This window comes from Sturnus vulgaris, chromosome 6 (genome assembly GCF_052056855.1).
Source record: "Sturnus vulgaris isolate bStuVul1 chromosome 6, bStuVul1.hap1, whole genome shotgun sequence".
Classification (NCBI taxonomy): domain Eukaryota; kingdom Metazoa; phylum Chordata; class Aves; order Passeriformes; family Sturnidae; genus Sturnus; species Sturnus vulgaris.
Window position 1 is genome coordinate 40,334,515 of NC_142248.1, and position 24,634 is coordinate 40,359,148.

General features: G+C 40.7%; 1 protein-coding gene across 1 annotated transcript in view; it reads right to left on the reverse strand.

Annotated features, from left to right (window-relative positions):
• Positions 1-24,634, reverse strand: part of AHNAK2 (AHNAK nucleoprotein 2) — a 99,980-nt gene that overhangs the window by 23,665 nt on the left and 51,681 nt on the right. The window contains exons 5-9 of the mRNA XM_014871473.2: positions 3,440-3,516; positions 2,583-2,672; positions 1,758-1,814; positions 998-1,139; positions 487-662 (exon numbers count right to left, since the gene is read on the reverse strand). Coding sequence (XP_014726959.2) covers positions 487-662; positions 998-1,139; positions 1,758-1,814; positions 2,583-2,672; positions 3,440-3,516 — 542 coding nt within the window. The remainder of the gene's footprint in view (positions 1-486; positions 663-997; positions 1,140-1,757; positions 1,815-2,582; positions 2,673-3,439; positions 3,517-24,634) is intronic.

Sequence of the window (24,634 nt, forward strand, 5' to 3'; positions counted from 1 at the left end):
CATATATGTCTGTACAAATATATAGTATTTATGTATATGAAGATAACATAATCTTTAATTTGATGGAAACCTATGAAGAGATCATATATCTATCAAAATATCAGAAAATCTTACAGAGGAGCTTTGGATAAAAATATTTACTGATATTTTACATTTTTGAACATACTGAATATAGGTATTACAGAGATTACCCAAGTCTCTTCCATCAGTGGACAACAAACAATTAAAAAATGCTGACTCACTAAAGAATATTTTTACACCCTAAAACAATATTATGGATTTATGTAAAAGCTATAGTCTTACTCAAGGTATTTTAAAAGCTGCAAATATTGTGTGGGATTTAAAAAAAATCATGAATATTCATGATAGTAACTTTAAACATATGCCTAAGTCTTAAGAAGACACAAGTGTGTTTTCTGATCTATTTCCACACAGCACATTACTATATTACGTTACCCAAACTTCTTAAACTAATCCAACATCTACCTGGCCTATCCTTTCCTTTTTGTGCTGGGCTGTAGAGTGTTCTGGATCTTCTTGCACAGCAATTTTTCTTTTGAGGCTGAACTGGACTCTGTATGGCTCGGAATACTGGAGAATCTTCAGTGCATCTTCATATTTGATATTATCAAAAAATATTGTAGCACTTAGAAGCTGATCACCTGCAAGTGGAATAATACATAATTTTACTTTGTGTTTTCTGATAGTTTTTCCAGTTTTTTTTTCATTTGAGTTTTGTATATACTACTTTCTATGTGGCTTTTTCACTGCTACAGTGAAAACTGATTTTTTTATGGTATATAAAAAAAATCGCATTTCATTATTGTTCAAGCAAGTGGTCTTAGAAATTATTAATATGGACAGGTTAAGCTCACAGATTACATTAGTTGGTTTGAAATCTACTATTTCTGATACTTAAAGAGATGGCAGATCACACAGCTACAAATCTCATTATTTAAATATATAGAATAAAATATTTAAAAAAATTAGACCGTACCTTCTCTAAGACTAAATATTTTTGAAGCAGGAGATTCCTTAAGTACTCTTTTAATAAATATTCCTTCATTTCCTCCACCTTTCACACTAAAACCACTAGCACCAGCTTCCACTTCTGTTTTCAGGGTCACTTCCATTGTCTCCTAGAGAGAGAAAAAGATATGAATTTATCATTTTTCTTCATTTGTATTAAAGGGTTCTAAGTTGTTCTGCAAGAAAAACTTCAGTCTCCTCAGGTATATTTTCAATAGCTCAAGAGAAATTATCCAAAATAGAGAATATACTTAGTGTGGGTTTGATTCTGTTTTAAATTAGAAATTAAACATTTGTGTTAGAGTTATGCTGGACCAAGGTCATAGGGAAAATAGGTTATAATTTGAAAATGTGAAGCATATGGAAACTTTTAGAGCTGAAAGATTGTATTTTCTGTGAAGATGTTAACCACTCAAATTAAAGTCAGTGGGCCAGAAACGTCAGACTAAGAGCTAAAGCTGTACTGCACTCAAATCAGAGAAGTCTAAAGAAAGAATTCTAAAAACAACTATGGAAGAACCACAAATAGGACCAATAAATGTTTATGCCCATGCCACAACTCGGCCATTCATGAAGTTCCTGGTCAAAGCAAGTCCAAAGTGATTCTGTGCCCATTTGTCCTTCCTTTTGTCCACCCATTCATGTCTGTGTGTTATAACACACTTTACAATAGTACAATTTACAATTTAAGCTCCTACCTAAAACTACAGAAGTGCTTTTAGACTGACCTGTGGATGACTCTGTTTTGATTTGTCTGTAGAATGTTTTTTGTTTTCTTCTTGAAGCTGAAAAATAATTTTAAATTATTTCATGTTCAGAAGCCACAGTATTCTTAAATACAACGAAAGTCAGTTACAATTCCTGCTTTAGAGTAAGAAATGAGGCTGACTTTAATGGCAACAGAGCAAAATCAGGATCAAGTGCAATGTACTATAACTATACTAATCCCAGTAGTAAATTAGATGCTAAGGCCTCCTTTCATTGTATCAAAATTTGCATTAAATCAGAGACCATTGTACCAAAATTTGCATTTGGTCAGAGACCAAATGTCTTAAGATATTGGGAGCTTTTCCATGTCCTAATGTAGTAAATTGTTCATATTTCAATTTTGTAAACATATCTTTTTTTTCAATTTATTCAACTCCAGCATGAATTTTAAACTGTTGCCTACTTAACATAGCTGTACTAATTAAATCTCTAACTTTCAATAACCAAGAGGGTCAGGTAATTTTGAAATACTTATTAATTAGATTCAAGCCAAGTATATATTCTAACATGAAAACCACTATAATTTCTTTAGGCTCTCTGCCTTATGTCCCTTACAGAATTAAGTCAAATGCATTTTCTTGCCAAGAGACAAGAACATGGTCAGCAAGTACATCACAAAATAAATCCATCAATGAACATAGATGCAATTTTGGTGGGGACAGGAAGACAATATGGCTGCAACAATGTCCCATTCTATGACATGTGACTGTCTGCTACTTGTGGGAGCTAAAGCGTCTTGAATCAACTTGATAAAGCCATGCCTGCATGAAAATTCAGTATCTTGCCTTTAAATAGTCTTCTTCTACAGGATACTCATAAACTGGAGAGGATCCTTGTGGCCTTGGACGAATGTCTTCTACTGCCACTTCATTAACCTGTGGAAAAGACATGAGCAGTGGTAAAGGAACAACCACAATTAAACAGTGACTCATTTTTAGGAGTGTTTCTCTAGTTATCCATAGTGTCCTTCTGAGTAAAAATCTTTCATTAGTGATGGTGGATAAAAAATAACCAGTAACTCTTTTTTCAGGTCAAGAAGAAATACAGTTCTCATGTTAAAGCATTCAAAACCACAAGGGACAGAGTTCTGAGAGACAAAAAACAGTGGTAAGCTTATTTTCTTTATGTATTGTATGTATCTACAGACTGAATAGACTGAAAACAGACAGATCAATAAGTAATAATTGAAAAAGTAAAAAAAAAAATCCCTTCCCTGCTCTATTTGCACACCTAAACTTCGCATCCAATAGCTTCAAACATTATTGCCGTCTATAGGCAAACAAACCATGGAAAAGTCCCAGTAGGAATTTCTGCTGACAAGCACTTGGCTTTTTTCCTTCTCTAGTCAGACAATAGGGAACCTAAATTGTCTAAATCCTTAAAGAAAAGTTACTGTAGCTAACAGCCATGCAATAGTTTGCTAAGTCTTGGTAGTAAACTTATGCCAGTGAACCATAGCAAAGAGCAGATGCCTTTACACTGAAACATCTTTCTGGTTTTTGAGCTGGCAGGACAATCCCAAGCTAAAATACATTTTTAATGGGGAGGAAAATCACCAGCAAGACCCAGCTATAAACAAAATATTTAAGATCCCATTTTGCCAAACTGTCATCACAGAAAAATTCAACTCTAAAAAACTCACAGAATCTTCATCCTCTGCATCTGCAACAGCATCAGCATCTCCTGGGGGCTCAGGCGGTCTCAGCTGTCGTCCAGAACCTGAAAGCAGCACACAGGCTGTTGGTGCCTGCACAATCCACACAGAGCACAGAGCAGTCAGCTAGCAAGCTGACACCCTCTGGAGCAGCATGGCAAGGGATGTGCACAGTAAAGGCCACTGGAAAGGCCTACCTTAATTTAGATTCCTACCATCACAGAATAGTTTGGGTTGGAAGGGACCTTAAAGATCACCTAGTTCTTCCTACTAGCCATGGGCAGGGGTTATAATCTGGCTTACTTCTAGTTCCACATTTTCTCCAATCTGGGGATTTTTCTCCTTCACAAAAGCCTTTAAGATTTGGATATTTCTATATCTTTGGAAGGAGAAAAGCAGTGACCATCTGCTGACCCTTGTCTCCTGCACCAGCCTCTACATTTCCAAAGGGACTGAGTGTAGCCCACAATGAAGGCTTGGAGGGGTTGGAGACCAGAAGAAGGGAAGGAGAGGTGTACAGAGGGAATCTGAAGTGTTTTTTCCCTAAGTTGTTTTATTCTTTAAAATATCAGAATCAGTAAATAACAGTTTGTTAATTCACAATAAATTAAATTGATTGAAATTCCCCATATTGAAACTCTTCCTTGCTTCTGACAAAGGTCTTAAGAACAGGAGAGTGAACATCATGAACCCTGACAGTCATAAAGAGTCCGCTTTCTTAGTTTTTAAAAGTATTGAGGGTGGACAGAGACGAGGTGAAGGAGATGGGCTGTCTGAAAGTATGATTCTCTTGAAATGCTTTAAATTGGGCACCAAAGAATACAAACAGCATGAATTAGAACATGTTTTCAGAGATCCAGGCTTAGCCAGTAGAGGACAGTGTGGCTGAACTACATATTCCCTAATGCACCAGCTATTCACACACGTGCCCAAGTCCTTGTCCCAATAACTATGTCTCTTTCCTGTCTCCAGGCTTGTTTTTTCCAAGCCATCAGGCTGTCTAGCTCCCCAACACTCAGTTCTGAAACTGCCATTACTATACATAGTTTTGGCTCTCCTAAACAGATCCTCTGGCTTAAAAATATGCTCAAAAACTTGAGAAAACAACTGACAAGAAGAACTGTGCAACTCATTGTCTGTTTTAAATGGAGAATCCTTGGGCTGGAACACAAGATTTCTGGACATTACACACTGTGTGTGCAGACAAGATGGCACAACTTAGTCATGTCTGCAATCTCTGACTTACACATGTTGCCAAGCCCTTGTTAAAGCGGCTGGGATTTTGTTGATCACTCCTCACAATTTTCTGATCTCCTAAGTTCACTTTTTCCTTGATTTTTTGAAGATAAAATTATATAGTACAGGTAAAGTTTTGAAAGAGTTATGCCCCAGTGATCAGTGATGGACCACTTTGTTAAGATGAATGGAAATAATGTGCTTCCAGTGGCAATATCCCACAACAGTCTGTGGGTCAAGCTTACAAACTTGATAAAATAGAAGGCAATCCACATTAGCCATATGTACAGCATCATAATCAGCTCTCCTGCAGTATTCCAGCTCCAGAGAATTAGGATCAACTCAGATCACATCAAGGCTACCAGACCATTCCTCCTTTAGCCCTCACAGCACTTGTCCTGACACCTACAATGGACAATTCCAGTAAATTCTAGAAAATTGTCTTAATGCACATTTTAACTCAGATTAAAGATCTGCTTGAAATTTAGCTTTTTTTTTTTTCAAAAGCTCATTTGCAAAAGCATCTGCAGTTTTCAGAAGCTCAAGAAAACTGAAAAATTCGTATAACCTTGCTAAATAATTTAGACATGGATTTCTGAACCTAATTTTAAGCATTTCTGCTTGAAAATTCTGGAATCCATTCATGAAGCACTTCACCAAATGTATTTTAATAAGCATCATATGAGGAGAAGAGCTGCAGGATTGATGCTTGATTGTTTAATTTGCCTAGTGCTTCTAGAGATTCAAGTGCCAGCAATAAATTTTATGGCTGTTACTAAAATTCCAAGAAATAGTAAGGACTTAGTCTTGTGGCATTGCCATATTTTTCACTTGGGAGAATCCCACCCACAAGCCCTGCAGTCCAGCAGAATGACTTAACAGAAAATTGCTTGGATTGCTGGAGTGTTTGCTCTTCAGTGCAGCATTTCAACGTTAACTACGGCATTGATCCCTGGTGGCTGCCAATAATTTTGCTACTGGAAAACAAAGAGGAAAGAATCATCTGCAAGACTTCTCAGGCTGGTTCACTGCAGTTTCTCTTGTTTTTCTCTGATGTAACTTCAGTGACACTTTAGTTGTCTGGAACTGAAGCAATGCAAGTACTAAATACTCTCCTAAACTGTGATAGCAGTGCCTTTTCCTTAAAAAAAATCAACCAACAGATTACTGTCCCCAGGGCTAACAGAGACATGGGTGAGACTGCATGGAGGGGCAGCAGGAACACAGGTGACCTTCCTTCCCCCTAAGCTTCACATTGAGGCTTTTACATCCACCCTGATTTCCCCAAACTCTGCCTAGCTGCCCCTCTGTGATAGTTAATCCATGTCATTGTTATGCCCTTGATTCCTACTGTAGACTAAGATTTGCTTCTGAATATTTCCTGATTCAGAATACTTTCAAACAAAATCTATAAAAGAGAGGCATTACAGTACATTTTCCGCAAAGCCTTCTTTCTGAGTAGAAAAGCCTGTGCCAAAAACCTATGATTTATATGCATGTCATTCTCATGCCCTGAAGAGTAGCAATGCCAACATTTTATAGATTTTAACTTTTTTTTATGGACCCTGGACAATCAATGCTTTGTTCAAAATGTTTTCATAAACAAGATGGAATTTACATCAGTGACTACTTCTAATAGCCACTGGACTGACTTCAGAACAAGGGAATTTTTTGAAAGTTAGCAGTAGGAGTTATATAGTCTGGATCATTTTCATATCATATGACTGAAATGTGTATCTTCTCTTTGAAATGCAATTACTCAAAAATTATTTTATCTTTAGCCTAGCAACCCAGATGGACCGTTTGGGGAAAACCAGGAGGAAAAAATAAAAACAGGTTATTTTTTTAGTGTTAACATTCAGTGGGCAACAGTCTCCAAAATCACATTTGATACACTATATGAATTCCAAGTATGACAGTGTCATTGAATTTAAATCAAATGTGTTTTTATGTGTTGTATAAAGAGAAAACCTAGTTTTAATTGGAACACTGGCATATAAAATTTCTGTGATCTGTATACTTTAAAGTAAAATAAAATAGTACATGAAAATACCAGAGATATTAATAAAAGAAACAATAATATCTTTTGCTGATCATTCTAGCTTCTCTGCTTCCAGACTATAGCCGTTTCTCTGCAATTCTTTTTGGTTTTTAAAATTTTGTAATAAATTTATATTTGCATATGAATAGTGAACTTAAGTAATCTGCTCTTATCTTTAGGCATATTACTTTTCCTTGCATCAACTTCAATGTTACTTCAACAAATAGTTTCTCTTAACAGACAGAAACCTGATCCATGATAAATATCTGTTCACAGGTGAAAAGTTTTATGCTCTGCTCACTCACTTATTGTTATTTAAAGTCACAACCTGTGCCTTTTCTTTATGTGGATTTTGGCATTTGCTAGTTAGCATTTCTAAGCTGTGACAAGAAACTAACAGTCCTGTTTGTGCAGTGTTGTGGAAATAACTGAGTCCATAGCCAGTTAGAAAACTTGTGCCTTGACCTGCAGGCAAGGCTGGGACATCTTTAGATCAGGTCTTTTCTGACATTGCAAAGCATACTCTGGACACATAGCCTTATTTGTGCCATTAATAAGGAGAAAGAGGAATAAATAATTGCAAGACAAACAACAGCCATAATAATTTAATGTCATTGTCATTGTTGGCACTGTGTTTGACCCACTAAAGAATTCATACATGTAGGTCAGCAATTTTGATGGTGCTCCCTCATGGGCTTATGTCTTCTTGTAAACAAAGATGTGCATGGCTGCTGTCATGGACAGCTTCAGCTGGCTCCTGTACCAGACCTCTCCTCCTGCAGCCATCAGTCCCTGCAGCTGCAGGTCTGTCTGTCCCTCTGCCCTCAGCACCCAGTCATGGGGCTGTTATTCCTCATGCATAAATGGCTGGTAACTGCTAATGCGTTTCTCCAGAATGTCTTTTGTTTTTAAAACCACATCCCTCTCTCCAGATGGATGGTGTGCCTGACCTCCCCCCTCCCCTCACCAGCTTATTCTCCCTCTCTTGCAGGTATCACAATTTCTGGGATTCCTTTTCCTCCCTCAGAGCTCTCACCGCCGCCTGAGCAGCACTGCTGTGGAGTCCCCCAGCCCCTTCTGATTCACTTCTTAGAGTTGAAATAGGGAATACTTCGAATAGTTAGAATATTTTAAATCGTGGGTCCCAGCTTAGGAAAGCACTTGGTAACAGGAACACTATGCACATGCCTGACATTCATCTTGGCCTCTCAAGAGCACTTTTTCAGATAGGTGAGTTCACCTGACTTCCAAGCAAGCAATGCTGGAGGGAAGTGATCCTGCAAGCATCACCTGCAAAGATAAGAATCTGAAAGTGTCTGCAAATAAACCTTGTTATGCGTGTGCTGTGCTCCTGAAGGAAGCTGCCGTGAGGTTTAAACCATGGTTTAGAGCACAGGCTCTCGCACAGTCTCAAGACTTGAGTCTCAAGACTCGAGAAGGTTTGTGGCATTTCCAGTAAACAGCTCCAGTGATGCTGGGGAAAACCATCAGCAAAAAAGCGCAAGAGGTTCATCTTCTACAGAGATTTCCTAGTGCATTCCAGAGACCTGGATTCATTCCATTGTCCTGCAAGATCCCAGGGACTGAGTTACGACAACTGCAGGGCAGGGCTGTGGGGCACGGCCGGAGCGCAGCAGGAATGCTGCGGCTGTCACTCCATCTGGGCAGGATGTGTGGCCATGGGGACATTCGGGCACTCTGTCACGGACACGCTGCCTCTCCCCCCCTCCATGGCAGGAATGTCATGTCACTTCACTTGAACCGCTGCCAGCGAGACAGCGGGGGCACGCAGCAGCTCCACCTAGAAGAACCAGCTTGTCAGCTCTGAGCAGAACAGTGCTCAGAGAGGAACAAGCAGCCTTCCTTCCTCAGAAAAGGTGTTACAGTGAGCATCAGCATCGCCCCTTTAGTGTCTCCCCTCTGCTCTGTGCTGGGAAAGGGACCCTCTCCACCAAGCCCTGAAATTTCTGTGGGATGAAGACAAAGCACTGCTCTGTGGAATGAAGATAAAGATTTTGCTGCTGAAGGAGTTTAACAGGCCTTATTATCAGTGGGATGCTATCAGAACCAGCTGGGCCAGTGTTCAAGCTACACTCCTGCCTTTGTTTTGCACTGCTTTGGCAATGCCCCTTGGCTGCACTCTGTCCCTGGGCTGCATACTTGTGCTGTGATGAATGTAGCTCAGACCTGGGAGCCGAAAGCAGGGGCTTGGAGCACGGTCGTGCTAAAGGAGCAGTTACTCCCAAATAACCAACGTGTGTGAATAGTTTCCTTCCATTCAAGGCATGAACAAGATGTTTTGATTCATTGCCTTGGTATGTTAAGCTGCCCTTGTTGGCTGTTAGAGTACTTCATTAAAAGCCTTCAAATCATTTCATCTCAAAACCCTTTGAAGACATTATATATGTGTGAGTTACAATCATGAGTCTCCTTGCCCAGCCAGAGGACTATCCATGAAGTTAACACTTATTTTTATCAAAAGGAACAGTACTCTGCTCTGCAAAGTACATCCAAGCAGGGAAATGTCTCGGGAATTAGGGTTCCATACTGAGCTCTATAGGATTTTATAGAGCATTTTCTACATGTTCATTAATATCAGGAAAGATGTGTAAGAGCACTGGCAACTAAGAACTGATAAAAGCACTACCATAAAAACAGAAACTAACAGCCCCCAAATGAAGAGTGAATGGCTTTCCCATGAGTGTGTGTTTATTGATAAGCTCTGCCCACAGATTTAAAAGTATTAAAAGCATTCCTGCTCACTTCACAATAGGAGCAAAACCTTTAGGAAGGCTGATTAGAAAAAAGTTCTTGATTCTTACAGTGGTCCACCTGTCCTCTGATGGTAAAGATAAACTTAATAGAAATCATAGAACAATTCAGAGCATGAAAATAAATCACTCTGGTGGGGCTCTGTACAGACTTTCTCAGCTTGAGTCATATTTTAACATGAAAAGCACAGGGGACTTTTTTTTTTTGCAATTGTCAAACTGAAATTTCCCAGATCCTGACTTAATGACTTTCATTTAGCTATCATCATTTATAGGTTACTTGGCTATATAGGAAATGTAGTTTGGCCAGATCCACATAACTCTTCTGCTACAAGGATAACATATTAACTTAAGTATTTCATTAGTCTGATATTTCACCTCTTACTGAAAAAGAATAATGTTTCCTAGGAGTAACAGAGAGTTTGAAAATAGGCTCTTAACCAAACTTTACTGCAAGGACATGAATAGAGCGATGTCCAAAAGTGAACAGCAAAAGCAGACAGCAGTGGTTAATAGCTGTATTTGGCTGTCCTGGTCCATCCCTCCTCTTCCTAGCTAAAACACAGATCCAAGTGGCAGAGTGAAAAAGGTAGTTGGAGAAATACTCATGGTACCCAGCAGACAAGCAGAGGTTTGGTGCTGTTTCCCCTAGGTCATGGCCTGTCTCAGAAGCACAAGTTTTGTATCATCTCTAGTTTTAGTCTATTTGCATGCCCTGTGTCTCTGTCCTGCATGTCTTAGGCAGGAATTTTCCTCTCTCAGGTTTTATGTGACAGAATGGGTTTCCAGTCTGTGCTTTACTTCCTGCATGAATTTTTACAGTGTTTTCTTGCATAGTATTGTGATAATGTAGTGAATCGGGATCCTCTCTGATAATTATAATTTCCAGGTTTGCAGGGCTTGTTCTCACAAAGATGATAGCAGAAGGGAATTACTTTTTAGCAATTGTTGCTATGTGTGCCGAAACTCCTGATCTGAACCAAAATTGCTTACCACCCTTTTGGACAGAAAATGAGTTAGCAATTCATAGCCAAATAAAGCAATAAAAACTGGTCTAATCCACACTGATCCTCAAGAGTTTTATCTCCTGTGACTCTCAACAGTTTTGTCCCTTGGGATATACTGGTTTTACTTGAAATTGATTCTCTACCGTCCTGTAAACAGTTATATGGATACCCAAATAAAATTTCCTGGAGTGTCACTGACCATCTGGATGATCTGAGTTTTAAGAAGAGCTTCAGGTACATGTTGCAAATTAAGAGCTCTCACTTGCCTACTAGCTTCATAAACCCTAGTGGGAACTACTCTGCAGCTATTTGGTTATCTAATATATTGATTAGACATCTTGCAGTATTCTACCCTCTGAAAGAAATCCCTTCACCTATACAATAAACTGGATTTGGGAAGGGAATGCAGAGCACATCTGCCTTCTTCTCAGAGCAAGGAGTGATTCCTGCTGCCTTCCCTGTTAGATAGCTGAGAACTCAACTCTTACCATGACTCACCTAAAAGCATGGGCAGGTGGGTGCCTATGGCAGATAAGGCCCATAAAGATCACAAAAATTAACTTTGCTACATTCCTTCTCCTCTCTAATTCACCCTTCCAAGAATTCAGACTTCTACCAGAGCAGATTGCCTGTTCCATTGCCAAAGCACAGCCCTGCTCAGATTTATAAATGAATCAAATGAATGCATTTATGGAAAATGATCTCTCTGCCTGCGTAGGCTTGATTGGCAGCCCCAGAGACTCAATTTCTCTGGCCACAGAGTCAGTATTTCTAAAGAAAAAGTGTTTGTAACCCCAAGCTGTCTCTTAAGGTAGCCCAGTACTGACACACTGAAGAAAGATGCTAATTCTTGATGGTTTTGGTAGAAAGCACATTTGTTCTGTAAGAACAGGTCTTAAGATAAGAATAGAGGAACTGCTAACATTTTGTAAAAACCCCAAAGAAACTGCTGCAGGCTTTGTATAAATGGCACTTACCACTCCAAATTAGAAACAGATTTTTTAGCCCAAACTGCTAAAAATGCTCTTCAAACACTTTGCTTAAAAAAATTCTCATCAGAATCAATGCTCAGTAAAAAAGTTGTATTTGGAGATAAATACAGACATATACATACATACATACATACATATATATATATATAAAGAGTTTGTATTATGATCCTTATGGTCTTAAGGTCCTTATGGTCTAGAAGACTTTTATTTCTCCTTACCCTTACACTGATAAAATTCAGTGCAGAATTAAGTGCCCAGATACAGCAATATTAATGGAGTGATGCTACTTTGGCTGTCTCTCTGGTATGCCGGGCACAGCCCCTCTCAAAACAGGAATGCAGAAAAAAACCTGGTAGTGTTCCCACAACCTTTTATGGGGTAAAATACAAATATATAAATATCTGCCTTTGGAAACAGGTTTTCAGTTCGAGAGAAAATTCCCTGGGCTACTTGTTTGGATGTAAATCACCCCAGAAGAAAATATTTTTTAAGCTTTTAAATTCCTTAATGAATATGTAATACAAGAGATACGGGATAAAGGTGACAGAAAATTATTATGGGAAAATATTTTACATCAAAGATAAAGTTAACAGTTCCCTTATTTTGTTAAGATAAAAATCTTTTCTGTCAATAAACACTGATAGTAGCAAAATAGCATTTAGCACAGCTCACTTTTCCTTGTTTTTGTGTGGTAGAAGATTCTCTTTAAAATTACAGAGAATTTCTGGATAAAGACTGTGAGTTTACAAAAGTGTAAAATCTCATTTGCAGATAAACTAATCTATTAAGCCATGTAAATAAATAAATTAGCTTAGTTCTGCCCACATCAGTGTAATTCAAATCTGAATAAATGGACTATAAACTTGGGTTTCAGTTAAGTAAGAAAAAGGTCAGATTTCAAAATAATTGAATTGGTCACATACCAAATTCTTTTTGAAAATGTTGTCTCTTGATTTCAGTCCATTGGTTTTTACCTCTTTTTTGAATACCTTTCCCTAACAGCTGTATACCTTGCCCCAGCATTTTCTAAACGTGTCATTTGATACATGTCTTCTTTTACAAATTAAATCTGTTAATTTAATCTTCATTGTTTGAAATTAGAAATAATTATGTTAAGACTGAAAAACATTGGAATTTTAAGTGCATATTAGTTTACAGAAGAAAAAGTGATGTTGACAAACTTTTGTTGTGTTATATTTTTTAAAAACTAAAATTGAATCTTTGTATGTGGTTTTTAAGCAGTTCAGTACTGATTTTCCATTTCTGTACCTCCTAGCACCCAAAAATAACAAATCAAAATGCTTGCTTAATAGATTAGAGAAAAACACAGTTTAGTTAAGGAAATAGATTTCAGTTTTAGGTTTCACAGACACTAGTATAAACGACAGGGAAAAACCATTTCTTTAAAGACTCATTACTGCAGTTCTGGATTTCTCTCTGGTTAAAGACTAAAATAACGAGAAAGTAACTACACTGTGGCTCATCCATGTAGTAACTGGTGAATGAACTGAGATGGGTGGAGTTGTTTGAAAGCACTAAGAGGACTATTTCTTGGATCTGATTATCAACCCTAACGCTGATTCATAACATTTCCAAACATCCAGAGCTTCTCTGTAATATGAAAATAATGATATCTAATGGAAATGAGTACTTTTATCATAATGGTCTGTTCACACCCAGGTTAAGTATTTTCTAACTCACTTAAAACAGGGTGCATTTTTTTTGAAGGCACATGGTAAGGTTCTTCTTGATGAAAAGCGGTGCTAGATTCAGACTAATGAGTAAGGGAGAGTAAGTTACATTTTACTCTTCAGCCAGATCAAGGGCTCCACTGAAATAAAACAGCTTTGTACCAGAAAATGAAGATCTTGGGGCTTCAGTTATAGTTTTTGAGATCTGCTGCAAGATGGCTTCTTCAGAGTAATTTAAATCTGTGCAAAAGGAGGGCAATCCAATGGCTTGTCCCCAGTCTGAAGAATAGCAATGACCACCTTGATTTGTGGAACTGTGAAGAGTTTGAGCAAAAGGAAAGAATGGGAGGCACCTGGAGATGCCCTCCAGTCCATCTGTAGGGTTTTCGGCACAACTTTGCAAAGAGTATTTTTAAACCAATGGTGATTTACTACCTGTGCTCTCCTGCACCCTGCCTGATCCACGGCCACAGTGAGGACTCTGCTGTCTGAGCAGAGGTTCAGCTCCCTGTGAGCTCTGTGTGCAGCACAGAGACCACTGCTCTCTCCTATGGAAGGTGGATTTGCATTTCTTGCACTAAGCACAGCTTGCAGTCAATAATGCCAGAAAAGGAGAACGATTGCTTACCATGAAATTATCCCGTCTAAAACAAAAGGCTCCATCACCATCTCACTGTGACATTTTTAAATACTGCAGTCTCAAAGTCCTCCATGGACTGAGATGTTAATAGGGTTTTAGCAAAGACTGAAATATTTGCTTTATATAGTGGTGTTGTGGCAGTGTTGACAGAATTCTGAAACTACACTGGGAGCAGAATTTGTTTCTTTCTTGATTGCAAATACTTCAAACACTACTTAATCCCACTTTGAAATCTTGTGAAGAAGATTTGCCTCCATTTGACCAAAAGAGAGTAGAGAAAAGCACTCTGCTGATCTAAGAAGACAAATGCCCAGAACTCTTCAGGAAAAACCAAGTGCAGGGCTTTTGATGTAAAAGGAAACAGATGGGAAAATCGCAAAGACAAACCCACATGTAAGCCCAGAGTACGTCACAGAATCACAGAATCATGGAATGGTTTAGAAAGATCATCTCATTCCAACCCCCCCTTCCATGGGCAGACACCTTTCACTAGACCAGGTTGCTCAAAGCCTCCTGAATACCTGCTAATTGAAAAACAGGTCCTTCTAATTTCTAAATCAGGGAAATCCACCTGGAAAAATTATCACAAAAGATTTTGAAAGTACTCCTGGGCCAGGGTCTCAAGTGTGTAGGACCCAGATTCAACAACACTGAGCAAAGCACAGAATGAGGGTTAAAATGCAGGATCTCCTGGGGCATGTCCTTCTGCTACGGGTTTAGTTCAGGAAAAGAGCACTTTGTTATTGGAACACAGCTTGGCCAATGTTAGGTCTTGTTCCTGATTCCTGAAGTTCTAAAGCCAATTCTCAGAGGGCTCAAGCACACATGTTCAAAGTACATGTTGCTGCAGGTTTATCTTCTGCAGCTGGAACCACTGGCCCTGTGAACAACTTCTAGACTGGTCAGTACAAGGAGGTTCTGATGGATTTACTTTTAGCACTTGGGCAGGTGTGGATATTACAGCTATGTTCCTCTGTAGCGGGGAAGGTCATGACCATTTCACACATATATGTTCAAAGAGAGGGATCTGAAAATGTATCTGAGCAATTTCTATGGAAGTTTAAGCTCTCCTTGCAGAGCAGTGCCAGCTAAGGGATACTGGAAAACACATTTTTCATGCATATGTTTTTTATTAAATGCAGCTGTCAAAACAGAGCAGGGCTCGTGTTCCTGAAAAGGTGCAGGGAAGAGAAGACAAATGGTTGGAATAAAGCAGGAATGTGCCTACTCTGCCTAGGCAAAAAATCACCACTTCTGTAGAGCCTTCAGGGCAACCTTTAAACTAGCTGGCTCAGGGACTGGTAGCTGTGTAGCTGTGGGATTTCAGTGAACGCCTTACAAACCCAACCAGCTCCCCAGGGAAGCCAGTACTTGCTGCACAAACCACTCCTGCCGTGCCCAGACCAGCTGAATAGACACGAGCTCTGCACAAACTGCACGGTCCCAGCACTGAGCACCAATGCTCACCCTCCCTGCCATGCTGCAGATAATGTGTTCCAAGAGTGCTGGCAGTGAACTCACACCATCTACCACACTCTGGTCACACCTCCCTCTGATCATTTTGCTGTAGTACAATTATAGAGGTGAAAACAGCAAAGCAAAGAATTTTTTTTATTATTATAATTCTCCTCTTATTCTACAGATATAGATTCAAATTTTAGCCTCTGATCTAAATGCGTGTCCTGAAGGTGTTCAGCTGAATTTATAACAGTGCCATAGCAGAATCTGGCCATGATCTTCAGGCGACATCAGTTAACAGACTTGCTTACTTTTCTATAATGTATTATTTGGGTTTTCTACAAGGTTCCTATTCAACCAGGATTATAGTCTAAATACAATGCAGTTGTGTGGCAACAGTGTACCAGATAAATTCAGCTAACTCTGGGTAATATCACCAAAAAAATGTGTTTATAGCTTCATGCCAGTTTCTGACTAATGCTTTTGTTTGTTGCTATAGCAAACCACACATGAATCTGATAGCCAAAAGCATGTTTATGACTAACCTTAGCTCTCTGGGGATTGAAAATATGGAATAATAAAAAAAATCCCTAAACCACAACACACAATGTGAGGAGAACATGATAGGAAACACCTTTTTTGGCATGAGTTACTATGAACATTAAAAGAGAAGAGCATCATAAGTGGAAAACATCAGAAAATGGGAACTGTGGGAATAACCGTCTTTAACCCACAGCAATTCAAACTGAGCTTTCACTTCATATTACAAAGTTGTCTGTGCAGGACTAGAGAACTTTGCAGGAAGTCCTGGCTGCATGCTAAGAGATGGATTTAAGCCCCTGAAGTCTGGACAAGCTTTGTATCACACTTTAAAACACTCAGACCATTTTACTGGAGATAATTTTTACACCGTGCCTTGACACCTAGGACATGGGTATTCACTTAATTAATTTCTATTACCATTTATGCTTTAGTAGTTTCCAAGAACCTGTCCCAAGACTGACACCTCATTATGCTGTACAAATACACCATGGAGAACAATGCTAGCCCCAAAGGGCTTTCTGTTAAAACTAACAGAGCCAAAGGGGGAGGGGGCTGGACAGAGGGGGAGGCAGAGACAGAGAGGTGATGTGACTGCATTATCCACCCAGACACCCAGGTGTCTTGCAGCCCAGTTCAAGTGACTGATTCTAGTTGCCAAATGTGTTACTGTGAGCAGAAGAATACATTATGTACCCTGCAGAGGAGAGAAAATCAATGCAGTTGAAGTGACATCTAAACTAGGACAGCTTACAACAAAGCTACAGTACGTCAGGAAAAATTTATACTTGTGTTACCCTGTTATTCTTAATAACCTTTTTCCTTCATAGGTTAAAAAATAAAGAGGAGTATTGCAGTAGAGTGTATAGATCAGATCAGTCTCCATCAATGTGTTCTGTTGATTTTAATCACTCTGTCTCTAGACTTGAATACAGCACCTTTATTCTCAGATTTGTACAGTGCATAAAGGCACATGATTATCACTATTCCTGACAAGTTCTTCTGTCATCTGTACAATACTCTGAACAGAGTCTTGAGTTCACGTACAACTTTGTGGAGAGGTAAGTCTGCCCAAGCTCTCGTGTTCCAGGTATTTCCAAAAGGTTTCACAAAGACATCTTGACCCGCCTGCAGGATCATCAGGACACATCCATAAATGGAAGCTTACAAAAATCAGTAGGACTTACATGTACCTGCTGATCATCTAATGCCACAGGATCAAATCCTGAAGTGTTGATCTTTCATTCTGTGCCTACTCAAGCAAGACATCACTTGGCCTCATTGAAACTGATACATGGCATGTTACATTGCATTCATCTTGTAATTCAGACTGTGATATGGGCTGAGGTCAGCTTTGATTTCATCTTGCAAAATCCAGCAGAGCACACATCATTGCCCACAGCAATCATACCTGCAACCTTGTAAGAGTAAATGCTTTGAGAAAAAAATGCAAGTCTTTTGTAGATTAGCCATGAGCTCCATTGGTGGATACAGTAAGAAGCACTAAGACATCAGTGTTGTATAAAGCAAGAAACAAAGACAAATAAGAGATAGGCAGAAATTTTCCAGCAATAGCCCAAGTATCACTTGGTGGTGATGTGGTGGCATCCAGAGAGCCATATATGACTCTCTCTTGGCTTTCACATGCTTTTTCAGTTCTTCACATTTGGCAGAAATTGTATCTTATGAAAAAGAAAAAAAAAAAAAGAAGCTGCCAGGCTTCTTTCTTCCACATTGAGAACCTGAAAACAACTTTGGGTCGAGAAAGCACAAATACAGAGACCATTTAAAAATAGACATCTCATTCTCTGTGATTTATCCCCAAAGCAACTGCTCTTCCCTGGGAATGCTGTAGAAAATTAAATAGGAGATGATAGATAGAAGTTGCCAATCCAAGTCCAGCTCCAAATTACTTTGTGATGGGTAGTAGGAGGCACTGGCTACTGGTACTTATGGACACATGTTTATGCAGGCATGGTGGTACTTCAGGAACTTCTTTCCCTTTGGGCTCTCAAAAGGCACAGCTACCCCTTGCACCCTCTGTCACACAGACAGCACTGCCTGGCACACATGAATTTACAAGCTTGGCAACTGCAGCATCTTGGTCATGCTCACCAAGGAACTCCCTTCCCCTGCCCTGAGCACCTGTGAAACCAGGTGAGCTCTCCCCACCTTGCAGAAAATAAGATAACAAAGTAAAAAAAAAAAAAAAATTACTTGCTCAAAGTCACAAAGCAAGTTGGCAGCAGAGCCAGCAATAAATGCAACCCAGATGTCCTGGATTCCACCTCCTCCCTGCACCATGCTGCCTCCCTTAGCTCAATGCTGGAAGGAAATGTTTTACATTTACTCATCCCTCCTTTTCCTTTGTCAATAGAAATTAAAGCAGGCATCTGACTGCCTAAGCCTTGAATACTCCAATGGTTTCCAAGGCTTGCAGTAAAGTCAGCCAACATTTTTATTGAATCCAGCCCTAATGGACAACTAGAAGTGATTTCTTTGCCAAGTAGCCTATCAGTGCAAACCTCATTTAAGCACATACTGCTTTTATATAGATATGCATTGTGTATACATATATATATATGTCATGACTTTGCAAAGAACCACTAATTACAAAACCACAATTTTTGTAACTGTGATGGTTTTGGCTGATGTAGAGTTAATTTTTTTCATAGTAGCTGTTATGGGGCTGTGTTTTGGATTTGTGCTGGAAACAGAGTTGATAATTCAGGGATGTTTTTGTTATTGCTGAACAGTGCTTCCACAGAGTCAAGGCTTTTCTGCTCCTCACAGCAACCCCACCATTGAGCATAGTGGGGGTGCAAAAGGAACTGAGAAGGGACACAGCTGGGACAGCTGACCCCAATTGACCCAAAGGATATTCCAGACCATATGGCATCTGCTCAGCATATAAAGCTGGGGGAAGAAGAAGGAAGGGGAGGACACATTCAGAGTCATGGCATTTGTCTTCCTCAGTGCCTGTGATGGAGTCCTGATTTCCTGGGGATGGCTGAACACCTGCCTGCCGATGGGAAGCAGTGAATTAATTCCTTGTTTTGCTTTGCTTCTGTGTGTGGATTTTGTTATATTATTATTTATTTATTATATGTTTTTATTGTTAAACTGTTTTTATCTCAGCCCATGAATTTTTTCACTTTTACTCTTCCTATTCTCACCCCATCCCACCGAGGAAGGGAGGGAGTGAATGGCTCAGTGAGGCTCAGCTGACATCTGGGGTTAAACCATGACAGCAACTTAACCAAGAATAAACTGATCTACTACTATTAAAAAAACAAACAAAAAAGCTACAGCATGCTTTTTGTAAGTATAAATTTAAGACAAGCCTCTATACCTTTATTATTTTGTTGAAAGGTAGGAAATTCTGTCAACCATTGAACTCAGGTCTGCCATAAGACTGATAGTTAATTAATGTTAATTTCCCACCAATTTATTTAGTGATCAGAATGTCCAAATATTTAAAATTTGCTCATTAAGCTATTTGTGGTGCCTGTGTGGTAGGCCATGTTCAAATATTTTCCAAAAGCAGGGTAAATCTCATTTCCATTAATAACAAGTCATGTCCTGGCAGCAAAATATCCTTACTGCTGTCAGCCCAAGGTAAGTCCATGTATCTGAGCAGTTAAACACACTCTTACTTGCTTGTTTTCTCACCTTCAAGGTGAATGCCATTCCATTTTTTCTACCTGTAATCATACAAACCCAGCTAGGATTGTAGGTATTGTGCTCCTGTTGCTATAGCTCCACTTCCAACATGCTGCTCTGCCTACTGAAGGTACTTCAGGGGAGCTGGACAGAAGTTAAAAAGAAATGCAGCATTTCATGTTGTATCCTGCTCTCACCCAAATGCTCAAGGGGCATGACAGTGGGAAAAAACTTCAGCAGGTGCAGGTCGCCTAAAACACTTTACTCCTTCTTTTCTCTTGACTGGAAAACAAATGCCCTCCAGATTTTGCATTCAGGTCTCCTGTCAGAGAGCAGCAGTGTCCTGCTCCTCTGCAGAAAAGCAGCTGGAGATCCCACACATGGCAAGGTCAAAGAGCTCATGGTCTTCTTAGATCCTCTTGTATTAGGTGCCTCCACTATGAGCACTCTGCATGAACCCACATGCTGGATAACTGCACCCACAGCTTTGCTCCAGCCAACAGGGCTTTATTACCATTGACATTTTCTGAGATCTTCTAGACAACGAAACAGACAAAAATGCAGCCCAAAAAAGCCTTCCCTCTTTCTCTGTAGAACTGTTTCTGCTATTTCCTCATTACTGTCACCTCCATTTTGGCTCAGCTTGCTTGACAGAAACTTTCTAAATCCTATGAGGCACACCTGGGCAGGAGACTGTGTATCACTTAACATGTAGGGACCTTAACCTGCCCTCAGACTGCAGCAGCAATAAATGACAAGAATAGGTCTTGACAAACATGGCTGGGTTGAGCCATTTTTGTGCAACAATAGTCAGTTTTACAGACTTGAGCCTGTGCTCCTGCCAGAGACGCTGCTGTCTGCAAAGTCCCTGCAAAGCAGGAAACTCTCACTCCTGCTCCTCAGAGCTATTGCAGCCAGGTCAAGGACATTGCTCCTTGCTGCAATCTGTCAGTGCCGATTTAGCAAGTCCCAGCTCCCTTCCCCTGAATGCACAGGCTCTGCCTGGCCTTCCCCATGGTTCCAAGTGTGTCCCAGAGCCAAACCCTTATCGCAGTCCATCTCTGCCTCCTCGCAAGAGCAGAGTTAGTGGAGGAGTTGGCGTGGCTGTTTGTGCTGGTATGACAGCCAGCTCCTGTTTTGGATTAGAGGATGATGCTTTTCCCTTCCTCTACATCCCTTACTGGGCATTTGAAAGAGGAGGATTTGTGGGGAGGGGAGACATTCATAATGTTTTTTTTATTGCTCTTTGCCCTCCCTTCGCTCTGGTGCAAACAAAAGCCCCAGGCCCATGGGCTGTATCTGTGTGTGCTGTCATGGAGCCTTTGCCAGCCCAGGCCATGAAATAACAATGTGGTAGTGGAGAGGTGTTCATGAAGCACCTGAGCTCAGCTGCAGCTCCCTGCACAGAGGTCTGCTGGCAGAGGACCAGTTTTCAGTGCATGTCACAACTTGGGGGATCATTGCGAAAGCGCTGCTTCCCTATCAAACACCAGGGTGGAGATCTGCTGATGCCAATCCCCATCTTTCAGATCAGGGCAGGGACTAGATGTGAACCAGCAAGAAGCTCCAGACACACAGGAGGGCAAATAAATTAGTGAAGCACAGCTGAGAATGATGGGGGCAGTGGTCAGCAGAAACACCCCAAACACATGGCAGTGTGTCTTGCTGCTGATGTGCAGCACAGCTCTGTGGCACCAGTGTCTGATACAACTCCTACAAGGTGTTTCCCCTGGGAGGGAAAGGGCTGTGGTTGCCCACACGGGCAAGGAGGAGATTTTGCTGCATGAGGTTGTCTCACCCACACTGATTTTCACTGGCCTGTGGCTGGATGTGTCTGTGTGTGGCCCTGCTGGCTGCTTTGTCAGTGCCCTTGAAAAATAATCCAAAATCACTGGTTTTCTTTCCATGCCATTTGCTTCCATCCCTGCTCTGGGGTTGTCTCTGACTCCATCACTGCATCCCAAGGGTTTGCAGGCACCTTTGGGCAGCCTTGCTGAGGCAGCAGGCTGTGGTAGGAGGGTGTGCTGGGAGATCCCCTGCTCCCATACCTGTCTTTTTGCCAAGGTATCTTCCCTCAACACTGCCTCTGCCAAGCAGACTGATCCCAGAGGTACCAGCTGCAAAGGACTTCAAGGTGGGCCTGTCACAATCTTCCTTCATGGGTGCTGTATGAATTTAAACTTTTCTTCAGGAAAAAAGCTCTAAAAAATAAAAATAAGAATTTTTTTTTCCCATAGGTTTTCCTACCCAAGCCATGCCATCAGCTATGGTCCACATCCAACAAGTCGATCTGACCCAGGTGCTTCACCCTCTGTGTTCCAGAGCACCTGCAGTGCTGAGTGCCTTGAATGTCTCTGTTAGCATTGTGCTGGGCACCATGTGCCTGCCTGCAAACACCCAACCTGCAGAACCAGCACCCATCTGCTCTGCCATCTGTCTGCCACAGCCTTCCCTGCCACTGCACCTGGCACTGCTCTCCTGGAAACACCACGGTTCTATGGCAGAGAGGGACTGCAGCATTTTACTAATCAAGAGAGAGAGGCAGAGTTCTGAATTTGTGTGACAAAGTGCTCTGGAGCCCTTAGGTTGACCAGGACATCATCTTACTGATGTGCAGTAAATGTTGCTGACATGCTGGCCCCAGAACTGCTGCCCTCCAAATAACATTTCTGCTGCCAGATTCTCCCTACCTACTGCTGCTGAGATCCTGCCAGTCTAGGATGCTGTATTTTCCAATACCCTCTGAGCAGCCTGACTTCTGAACAGGGATACCTCAGGCACCCACACACCCTCCACACTCCTAGTCCTGCTGTGCTCAGCAGCAGCAGAAGGAAAATGATGATCCAGGTCTCTGGGAGAAGTCCCATGGCCTGGGGCTGGCCAGGTTGGGATGTGAGTGGTTCTGCAGGACTGGGGCTGTTTATCCATGGTAGAAAAGCAGACAGAGTGAGAAAGGGAGAGAAGGAGGGGGAAGCACTGGGCAGAGCTCCCAGGAAAATGTTGCTGTGGACAGTTTGCTTGGGCTCCTCGGGGACACTTGATGGCTGCTGTGATTTCCTCACCATGAGACCCAGAGATGATTTGTTGTCACATGCACTGAGCACACTGCTTTCTTTCTAAGAAAAAAGCTGGTATATTAAGGAAAGATTACGCTTGAGCTTATCTGAAAGTGCTAGGCTTATTCTCTGGGCTTTAAGGTTTATTTAGACTAAATAAGGTTTATATATTTGGTTGGTGAAGCATGCAATGTATACATTATAATTATGTAGTTAATGCACTAATCTCTGTGATGAGCTTTCCTGGAATAACCCGGTACAGTTATCCAAAAGCTTCTTTTTAATCTCTGAGGATGGATAATTTTAAGAAGAAAAACATGATTTCTCCTGCTATCTCTATCCAAACCCTTTCATTCACAGATTGCTTTTAGACTGACTGAAGCAGTGGGTAAATCCACTGTGAACATATAATCCAGAAACAGATGTAAGATCACAGTGCCATTACTCAATTTATTCCTTTCATAGCAGATCTGTGGGGGCCCTGCCTCCATCCAGCTCTGTTGATCACTGGAATGTCCCCTCATAAATACCTGTGTGTGACAATTCTGTTTTACACCACTTACATAGTCAATCATTTTCTAGTCTGAGACGTGCCCCCAAAAGGGATACTGAGAGCAAAGCCTAAGAACATATTACCCATCCCTGTTCATGGGAAGCCTGAGTAGCAGGATGGCATCACCATGAACCCAAGTGCTGCATGTAGTCATTCTCATGTGAAAATGCCCAGTTTGCCTTCAAAATGGGCTCTTAGTCGCTCTTTAGGCACTGAGTTGGCTGAGCTATTCATTCTGCAAACAATTTTTTTCTCATAATCAAGCCCATTATGTGAAAAAGTCAGCCTTAAGAAGTGTGAGGACACAGTTCATATTAAAATCAATGCAACCTTTCACTGAAACATAAATTGGATCAGCTCTGACATATATGAAAATATTTGGGGAATGTTTAATGACATTTTTGTGTTCTTGTAAATTATTTGCCTTTGGCTGATTTTAGAAGCAGGAATAGGGGAAGCTCAGCTCATATCAGGAACTATCAGCAATTGAAACCACCAGCTTTCTCATGATAGTTTCACAGATCTTCATCTTATAGACCTTCCAATAAACTCACACACCCAGAATAAGAGAACCTTTAAATGTGGAAAAGACCTCCAAGATCATAAAGTCCAACCTTTAAATGAATACTGCCATGCTCAGTTTTCAAGCAAATTAAAAAAAACAAATCCCTGCTCCCTCCCCCCCCCCAAAAAAAAAAGAAACAAACCAATCTTTTGGATAATTATCTGATCTTCTTATCTGAGGGAGAGCTGCTAACTTCTTTGAGGTTCACCAAAAGCTAGTCTCTAACTAATTTTCAGGATAATGATGCCTAGTCCCACTAAGCCATTTTTCCCCTTTAGAATACAATGCAAACATCAGTTAAAGCATTCCTGCTGTGTGGAAAAGTTACTAGCCTGTTTGCTAACTTTAATAATTTTTGCTCCTGCATGCATGTCCTTTGAGTTTCTTCTACTCAGGCTAAAATTCCCATTTTGGAACTCACTCCTCCAAGTAACAGTGCTAAGGCAAATTCTTTGGATTAAAAAGAGTGATGTGAGGCAAGGGGAAGAAAAGTTCCTGCCTGTGTTTACTCGAGGGAAAAGTAGAGCACTGTGTCTGGCTGACAGTCTAAGGTCCAGGAGCTGGAGCAAACCACACAGCAAGTAAATGAAGAGAGGACCTGTGGAAACCTGATGACATTTGGTTCCTATGGCTGGTATGGAGAATGGGAATCCTAGGAAAAGTGAGGATGCCTGGACTAATAAAACGTGTGAGCTTTCAGGATGCACTTCAAGGTGGAATATTTTATATCTCTAACAGTTTATTAGACTATTTAGCTAGGACTTGTGGAAATGGGAAGAAGTATGTGCAGCTTGAAAACTTTGCTTTTCAGTGCTGGCTGGCTGAGGCTGCAAACACACCAGTGTTCAAAGGGAGAGAACTGGGAGGTCAGTGGGCAGGTAAAAGGTATTTAAAATCAGAGGGCTGCACGGATAAGAGCTGCTCCTCTGGCTCTATGAAAGTCAGGTACAGACCACTGCTATCAAAATCG